The 8,767-nt window shown below is 54.7% G+C and overlaps 4 protein-coding genes across 8 annotated transcripts in view; 3 read left to right on the top strand and 1 right to left on the bottom strand.

Moving 5' to 3' along the window:
* Positions 1-30, top strand: part of LOC1281752 (endoplasmin) — a 3,640-nt gene extending 3,610 nt beyond the window's left edge. The window contains exon 2 of the mRNA XM_321706.6: positions 1-30. This exon is cut by the window's left edge and continues 3,124 nt beyond it. The gene's annotated coding sequence lies outside the window, so the exon portion shown is untranslated.
* Positions 31-339: 309 nt separating this feature from the next.
* Positions 340-3,188, top strand: LOC1281753 (bifunctional purine biosynthesis protein ATIC). Of its 5 annotated transcripts, none has more exons than XM_061652318.1 (3): positions 340-698; positions 1,132-1,242; positions 1,326-3,188. In XM_061652318.1, the coding sequence occupies exons 2-3, from the start codon at positions 1,224-1,226 to the stop codon at positions 3,077-3,079; spliced, it is 1,773 nt and encodes a 590-aa protein (XP_061508302.1). In that variant the 5' UTR covers positions 340-698; positions 1,132-1,223; the 3' UTR covers positions 3,080-3,188. The 5 variants fall into 5 exon arrangements, with proteins under 5 accessions (XP_061508302.1, XP_061508301.1, XP_321707.5 ...); XM_061652317.1 differs by having other exon boundaries at positions 366-536; XM_321707.5 differs by having other exon boundaries at positions 543-698; positions 1,129-1,242.
* A 192-nt stretch (positions 3,189-3,380) lies between these two features.
* On the top strand, positions 3,381-6,273 carry LOC1281754 (leucine-rich melanocyte differentiation-associated protein). Its single transcript, XM_321708.6, has 4 exons — positions 3,381-5,052; positions 5,145-5,375; positions 5,654-5,793; positions 5,862-6,273. The coding sequence occupies exons 1-4, from the start codon at positions 4,915-4,917 to the stop codon at positions 6,238-6,240; spliced, it is 888 nt and encodes a 295-aa protein (XP_321708.4). The 5' UTR covers positions 3,381-4,914; the 3' UTR covers positions 6,241-6,273.
* On the bottom strand, positions 6,235-8,710 carry LOC1281755 (replication protein A 70 kDa DNA-binding subunit). Its single transcript, XM_321709.5, has 3 exons — positions 8,388-8,710; positions 6,814-8,307; positions 6,235-6,748 (listed from the first exon to the last, which is right to left on the bottom strand). The coding sequence occupies exons 1-3, from the start codon at positions 8,421-8,423 to the stop codon at positions 6,440-6,442; spliced, it is 1,839 nt and encodes a 612-aa protein (XP_321709.5). The 5' UTR covers positions 8,424-8,710; the 3' UTR covers positions 6,235-6,439.
* Between the last annotated feature and the right edge of the window lie 57 nt (positions 8,711-8,767).

Genomic DNA, 8,767 nt, shown 5'->3' with positions numbered 1-8,767 from the left:
ACGTGAATAAAAACTAACGTCAAACCTTAATGTTACGGCTTTCTTATTGTTTTTAAATGCATTTTAAATTGTAGCATTAAATAATTGCAACTGTCTTTTCAATCCGCTCCACATGAGCGCCCCGCGTTACCTTAGCAACCATGTTCGATACAGCGTTTAAACCACGTGCTTTGGTGGTCAAAGTAGCAGCGAGAAATGAAAAACCGGTCTTCCTCCACAAAAATGGTACCTTGGTATTGTATTGCATCGCAGTAGGCTAAATCCTATTGTTACCACTACAGCGATGTGCCGGTTAAGGGCCCTTTTGTCGTGTTTATGAGCGATCGCGCTCTCAAGTGATCGCGTGATTCGTGCGGAAAAGAGACGCAAATGACTAGCCGTCCTCTTCACACGTCCGTCTAATGCCTAAGGGGGGAAGCGTCCCAGCACCGTCACCAGCTTGACAAAGTAATTTAACCTCACCAATCAAGCGGAAGCGGAGAGGGGGGATTCCATGTGCTGGAAACGATCACTTGCCTTCGTCTTCGCTGGCTGCTGTGAGTAGGAAATCGTGTGGTGTGATTTTTACTGCGATTCAGATCGTTCACCAAGCCGGCTGTCCCGTTCTGTGGTCAGCTTTGTGTTGTGTGTAATTTTACATTAAAATTCATCGTGTGTGTGTGTGCTACCCTCCCAAATCCATTCGTCTCGCCAAAAACGTGAGTAAAACGACGCCGGCAACTCGGTTTGTAGCACGCGTCCTTCCTCTCTGTGTGTGACCCAGTTGTTTGTGTGTGTGTTTGTTTCGTTGTTGTTTTTTTTTACAATAAACAATCCCTAACCTCCCAAATTGACCCCCTCGTGGAGGCACTTTACCATACCCTATACTATCACTATTTGCACTATCGGCTCCGGAACTAACGTGAGAGCTGCCCCGGCTGCTCCCGCTGGCGGATTGGCATCGATCGGCAAGGCTGTTGGTAACGTCGACTGTCGGTTCTCGGCTGACGTTGGCCTGAGGGCGCCTCTTATCAGCTTCCCCCCTCGAGGGGTTGTTGTTGTTATTGTACCATTTCTCGTTCCCTGCCACTCTCACTTGTGATGTGATCGGACATTATCGATCGTTCACTGTGTTTCTTCGTTTTCCAGCAGTCCAGTGGTCGACCCGGAACGGCAGTCTTTGCGTGACTTCGGTAGTGAAAGGTTTGAAGCGATACACCAGCACCAGCACCACCACCACCACAATGGCTAGTGGAAAGATTGGTAAGTGTCGGTCGGTGTCAGGGGACAATGATCGAAGCAATTCTCACTAAATTCCTCGCTTCTCCATCCATCCCTGCCGGCAGCACTCGTAAGCGTGTCGGACAAGTCCGGACTGGTGGAGTTTGCCAAGGGGCTGAACGAGCTCGGCCTGAAGCTGGTGGCGAGCGGTGGCACGGCGAAAGCGATCCGCGACCTGGGCCTGCCCGTGCGCGACGTTTCGGACATAACCGGCGCACCGGAGATGCTCGGTGGGCGGGTGAAGACGCTCCACCCGGCCGTACATGCCGCCATTCTCGCCCGGATGACCGAATCCGACCAGCGTGACATCAGCCAGCAGAAGTACGAGCTGGCCCAGCTCGTCGTGTGCAATCTGTACCCGTTCGGGTTGACCATCTCCAAGCCGGACGTGACGATTGCGGACGCGGTGGAAAACATCGACATCGGCGGGGTGACGCTGTTGCGTGCCGCGGCCAAAAACCACCAGCGCGTCACGGTGCTGTGCGATCCGAAGGACTACTCGAAGGTGCTGGACGAAATCCGGCAGCACGGCGACACAACGCCAGCCACCCGCCAGCTGCTGGCGCTGAAAGCGTTCACGCACACGGCCGAGTACGATGCGATCATTTCGGACTACTTCCGCAAACAGTACTCGGCGGGCGTATCGCAGCTCAACCTGCGCTACGGCATGAACCCGCACCAGAAGCCGGCCCAGATCTTCACGCTGCTCGAACGCTTGCCGCTGAAGGTGGTGAACGCGTCGCCCGGCTTCATCAATCTGTGCGATGCGCTGAACGGGTGGCAGCTGGTGCGCGAGCTGAAGCGTGCGCTTGGGCTGCCGGCCGCGACCAGCTTCAAGCACGTGTCGCCTGCCGGCGCCGCGGTCGGTGTGCCGCTGTCGCTTGAACAGGCGAAACTGTGCATGGTGGACGATATGATGGACAGTCTGACCCCGATGGCGACGGCGTACGCACGAGCCCGCGGTGCCGACCGCATGTCCTCGTTCGGCGATTTTGTCGCGCTGTCCGATACGTGCGATCTGGCCACGGCCAAGATTATTGCGCGCGAAGTGTCGGACGGTATCATTGCGCCCGGCTACACGGAGGAAGCGCTGGAAGTGCTGCGCAAGAAGAAGAACGGTTCGTACTGCGTGCTGCAGATCGATCCGACGTACGAGCCGGGACCGGTGGAGCGCAAGACGCTGTTCGGGCTGCAGCTGGAGCAGCGCCGCAACGATGCCGACATCAACAAGGCCCTGTTTACGAACATCGTGACGAAGAACAAGACGCTGCCGGAGGGTGCGCTGCGCGATCTGATCGTCGCCACGATTGCGCTCAAGTACACGCAGAGCAACAGCGTCTGTTACGCAAAGGACGGGCAGGTGGTGGGCATTGGTGCGGGGCAGCAGTCGCGCATCCACTGTACGCGGTTGGCGGGCGACAAGGCGGACAATTGGTGGCTGCGGCAGCATCCGCGTGTCGCTGGCATGCAGTTCCGCAAGGGCGTTAAGCGGGCGGAAATTTCGAACGCGATCGACAACTACGTGAACGGTACGGTGGGCAAGGACATGCCGGTGGCACAGTTCGAGGCGATGCTGGAGAAGGTACCGGCGCCGCTGACCGGGGAGGATAAGGAGCAGTGGACGCGTCAGCTGACGGGCGTTTCGCTCGGTTCGGATGCGTTCTTCCCCTTCCGGGACAACGTGGATCGGGCGAAGCTGAGCGGCGTGTCGTACATTGCCAGTCCGGCCGGGTCGACCAACGATGCCGGGGTGATTGATGCCTGCAACGAGCACGACATCGTGATGGTGCACACGAACCTGCGACTGTTCCATCATTGAAAGCAACAACAAAAAAAAACATTTAATGTTAAAACACACACAAATTGCGCGATCGTTTTAAAACGAAAACCAATCAATAAAGTACAATGATTTCTAACTGATATGTAAATTCCGCTGAACTCTGCTGCTTGTTATTGAACTCGTTGCCACTTTCGCTTTCTTCGCTTCACTGCACGGCACGGGTGATGTAGTTGTGCCGTTGCTATTGCCATGCACCAGCCTACTTAGAATGACCTTATCAAGTTCGATCTGCGACTTGCGCGTTCGAACGTCTATTGCAGTTGGCAACGCAAGATTGAACAGTATTTACAACAACACACTGGGGCTCGACATTATCATCAAATGCACCACACCACATGCTTGCAATTCTGTTCACGGTCTCCAGCGGCCTGGGGTGCCTCGGGTGGAAGCTACACCTTGAGGCAGACATGCCGGCATTCCACAGAGTATCATATTACCCAGCACTAACCGGTAAACCCCAGCCACCATCATTCTGGAGCGGCCATTTCTACACAGGGAAGGGCAAAACACACACACAAACGCACGTTGTAAACGCTGCCGAAGGAATCACTTCAAGTGACGAATGAAGCGAAACGGACTCGGCCCTCGTATCCGCGTCGTGTATATGTTCGAACGTTCCAGGGGTTTCCTTGGCCGGCGTGCTTTTTCAGCTCATCCGACGTGAACCACAGACATCGCGCTCCGCTGGCGACTGTTGTTGGCAGCACTCGAAGATTACAGCACCACGAATAACGAATTGTTCACACACAAAAAAGCAGCACCGTTTGCAGCAAACTGATAAGAAGCTACCGCCACCGCGAGCGAGACAAAAAAAGGGGTCCAAACCCACACGAACATTCCCGGTGGGTACAACAACACACTGGTGACGAAATCTAGCAACTGCCGTCGTGGTGACCGGTAAGCATCCAGTGCGCGGTTGCTTGGATGAGTAAGTGACGACGACGAAGGTAGCACACATTGTTGTCGTGTGTCTCGGGCGGCAGGGCAAGAGATTTGGCGGTTGCTGACAACCGGCGGTTGGGGAAGCAAAAGGAGTGCACCATCTTCGCTATTATATTGTAAAAACGATCGAGAGATCAACCAAGCGAACAAATCTCGAGAAGCCGAGCGTGTGCCACCAGTACCACCACTGTCTCCTTGTGTTTGCTGATAAGACCGGCACACACCACACATCGGCGGCGGAATAATCGGGTGGGTAAATATAGGCTTTTTTCCCCCCACGGCGGAGCCACTACCACCGTCAACTACTACGCGGGGAGGAGGTGCGTGCGTGCGTGCGGAGACACAGGGGTGCAATCGACCGGTGAGCATTGTAAGAGTGCCGATCCCCGGCGGCAGTATCTCGCCGAGAGGATCCGCGCAATAATATAGTCCGAACTCGTACTGGTCCGCGATGCCATTACAATACCAGACCGGGCAAGGATAGCAACGACGCAGACGGGAGACCAGAGACCAGAGAGCTTCATACCGGATCGGCAGATTCCAGAGCAAGGGAACAAACGATCGTCGTGAAATCCTTGGTGTTTCACACAATCGAGAAGTGTTTCGGACACACCGTGGGGCCACGAAGAGGAGGTTCAGTGTGTGTGCTCTGTGCCATTGTTTGCCGTGAGAGTGCGTGTGGAGGTTTTGTGAGATTAGAACCATACGGTCAATCACCGATACCCGCGAGTGCAGCATCGTCCAAGAGTTTGCCAAAGATCTTGGAGGATCGTCTCTTTGAGCGGTGGTGAAATCTTTTCACCGTTAGTGTGTGTGTGTGTGTGTGTGTGTGTGCGTGTGTGTCTGTCGGTGGTTCGTCGTTTGTCGTGCCAATGTTGCTAACGCAGCTAGAGATTGCAGTCGGTAATCCAACGTTAAAGCGGAAGTACAGTGGCGACTACGGTGCTCTCAAGAAAAAGATGGAAGCCATCAACTGGAACAAAATCATGTACATCCCCCAGGAAGAAAAGGTACTAGAAAATATCACTCCATGTATCCCTATTATGCGCTAAAATACGGTTCGTTTTTTCCCTTCCCGCCCAATTCCAATCCCAATCGGCAGCTGATATACTTCGACCAGAAGACGTACCGACTGCCGGAAGCGATCGTGACGATGTACGCCGACCGTGTGCAGCATCTCGACCTGAGCCACAACAAGCTGTCGTCCTTCGATGCGCTGGAACGCTTCCCGTATCTCGTCGAGCTCGTGCTGGACAATAACTACCTCACGGACGAGATTATCTTTCCCGCACAGCTCAATAACGTGAAGCTGCTTTCACTGAACAATAATAAGGTAAGTGACGGCGGGGGTACTCGTAAAATTGCAAAAAAGCCCGATACGATAAGAATTGCTACAGCCCAGAACAGTTCACTATCATGCGCACTCGCGAGGTGGCTCAAAGGCTATCATCGGAAGCGAGAGGAAATCATGTTTCGTCTGTACCGATAGGCAGCAGCAGCAGCATCATCACCATAATGCACACATCACTGCAGTCTGCAGGCTTGCTCGTTGCTTGCCTGCTTGCACCGAACACGTTCGTGTACTAAAACAAAGGTTTTCGATCATTGCAGTTCAAGAATTTGGATCTCCTGCTCACCAAACTGTCGCTCTGCTTTCCCGAGCTGGAGTATCTGAGCTTGCTGGGCAATCCTGCCTGCCCGTGCCATCTGCTCAACCTGAAGTACACGGAATACGATTATCAGAAATATAGGTAAGTTTGAGTAAGGGAAGAAGGAAGCATCGAACCCAATTTTCACGGGGCTTGTCACACTTGCGCAGACTGTACATCATCCGACACCTTCCGAAGCTTCGCATCCTTGACGGCCAGCGGGTGAAAAAGATGGAGCGCGACTTTGTGCGCTGCCAGCTGGAGAACTACGGCGAGACGCTCGACAACGATCCGAACGCGGTGTCCGGTTCGGCCAAGCAGCGGCAGCAGCAAACGAACGGCACCCGCAAGAGCAACACGCTGAAGCATCTCTACACGACCGTCAGCAGTGGGTTGGGATTGGGCCGGAAAAACCCGCCGGTGTACAGTCCGCTGCCCGAGACGTTGCGCGAGGTGGGCGATCATCGGGGCGCGTACGGCCGGTGCCGCTACCGGTACGTTGGGGCACAGTCCGAGGGCAACCGGTTTATACTCAACAATGACTTATGAGTAGCGTCCGCCAAGAGACACTCATATTTTTTATTCGCTGTATAATGTGTGTTTGTTTGTATGTGTGTAGTAGTTGTAGAACTAATTTTAAAAAGTAAGAGAAAAAAGCAAGATGGAAAGAAAACGGGATGGAAGTGTATACTTATGCTCCAAACCGAAACATGCCGCGCTTATGAGTGTGTGTGAGAGAGGGGTTGGGTTAGTTTTTGCCCACACCGGTTAGCTCCTGGATGCTTTTGATCAGCAGCGCATTGTACTCCTTGTGATTGACCGGGGCCACACTGACGGCGGACGTTTTGTTGCGCGGCTGCTCGCCAAAGTACTCCACCTTGGTGCGCAGCTTGAACACGAACGATTTGAAGCTGATCGAGGTGAACAGCTTTTCCGCCTCCTCCTTCTGGTACTCCAGACTGCTGCCGATCTCTTGCGACGATTTGCCCAGCATCTCTTCGGCCAGCTCCGTAAACACCGTCACCCAGCGGTTCGACGTCCAATCGCCAATGAGCATCTGTAAAGGAAAGGGACAGTTATTGAATCTGGCTCGATCGAGCGCCACTCCCTTCGCACACTTACATTCACCAGCAGCCGGTACTTGAAGTTGGGAAACTCGGCATTACACTTCTCGCAGCGAAACTGGCCATTCTCCTGATCGATCACCTTCTTGTTGCAGTCCGCCTGCGGGCACGCCTTGTACACCGCGTTTGCCGACTTGATCGTGTGTATCATTGCCTTCACCTGGAAGTAGTCGGGTTTGTCGCCGGCGCCCAGGTTCTTATCCTTCGCCTCCTGGAACGACAGCCACTCGGTGCTGACGCCGGCGGCACCACCGGTGCGGGCCGACACGCTGCTAACCGACGCCTCGCTGCCACCGTTCTCGAACCAACCGCGCACCTTGTGTGCCATCTCCAGGTCCGGATTGAGCTTCATCACACTGCCACCGATCAGGCCGAGCGACTTACCGCCACCGAACTCGGACACCCGCGCTCCCTTGAGCAGCACGACCGGATGCGTGGTGGCGGGGAAGTTCTGTGCATCGTCACCCCAGAGCGTCAGCTGCACCGATGCGTTGCTCGAATCGACGAGCGTAATTTCGCGCTTGCGCAACTCCCGGCCGGACGTTTTCGCCGTAAACTGGACCACATCGCTCGCGTCCTTGCACATGCCAATCACGTCGACCATCGCGTTCGGTTCCATGTTGGCGATCTGCGAGATCGGCACAAAGTTGTACTGTATTTCGGGCATCGAACCGTCCGCATCCTTGCACTCCTGCACGATCGTGTCGTTCGTCATCGTCATCTCGTAGTCGTTCTTCAGGCTGGTGTACTGCTTGTTGGCCGGCTTGAGCTGGCACTTCGAGATGAAGTACACCTTGTCGACCTCGATCATGTCGTAGTACCGGTCGCACTGCTCCTTGAACGCGGTGATGCGAATCTCGCCCGACTCGTCCATCACGTCCATGCTGAACAGCTTGCCCTCGCCCTTCGCATTGCTCCACGTGCGGATGCCCGACTTGGACATCACCCGCGCCTTGATCACCCACTTGTTCTGGTACGGGCTGAGCGAGGAGATGGGATGGGTGAGCGAGTCGCCGATCGATTGCGTCGGACCGGCGGAACCGCCCGACAGGGAGCGGTTGACGCTGCCGTACGAACCACCATTGCCCATGCTACTGCTGCCAGTGTCCATCGGGCGGGCAGGGGCCTGCGTGGTGGCCGGCTGGGACGGTGTGTCCGTCATCGGTTGCGGATCGCCAATCTTTTCCCCCACCAAGCTGCCCTCCTTCAGCACGGTCAGCTCGACGATGATCAGCACCCGCTTCTCGCCCTTCTCGTTCCGGTTCACGACCGAGGTGGTGTAGCGATCGATCCGGATGATGGTGTACTGTGGCAGCTTGTCCTGCTTCTGCAGATCGTTCAGCTGCGTGGCCAGCATGGCGAAACTGTACAGCGACTTACCGTCCGATATGAGCAGCCGGAAGCGCTCGGACTGTTCCCCGTTGCCGGCGATGCGCTTGGAGCCGAGAATCTGTACGACCGGGTTTTGCAGCTCGTTACCTTGCATGATTTCCTGCGGTTCGGGGGTGGGTTGAAACGCCGTGTAAATGAACGTCCATCTTCTATCAATCGTCCCAGTGCTGCTACACTTACCGCAAGGAAACCAACAGTCAGCCCGTGGGAACTCATTGTGTTTTAGGTGTGCGGGACGGTGTTTTTGATACGCTGCCGGTTTTCCTTTCCTACACCACTATCCCAAACTACACTTCCACTGCACAGAGAGACGGAAAATGTGTGTTGAAACACCGAAAACGATTGCAAATACGAGGGAAAAGTTTCGCCACAAACAACAAAAACGCACAACCGATTGCTTTGTATACGGCGGCTGCAGGGAAATGATGAAGAAGGCGCCAAAACTTCCGCAACTGTCACTGACATGACGCGACATGAAAGTTCATGGAAAAACATAGCACCGCGCGCGCGCACTCACGTAGCAGAACGTGCAAATTGAATACAAAAACCATATTTATAAT

This window comes from Anopheles gambiae, chromosome 2 (genome assembly GCF_943734735.2).
Source record: "Anopheles gambiae chromosome 2, idAnoGambNW_F1_1, whole genome shotgun sequence".
NCBI classification, from domain to species: Eukaryota; Metazoa; Arthropoda; class Insecta; order Diptera; family Culicidae; genus Anopheles; species Anopheles gambiae.
Note: the sequence above shows the minus strand (reverse complement) of the source record. Positions and strands in the feature narration are given on the sequence as shown.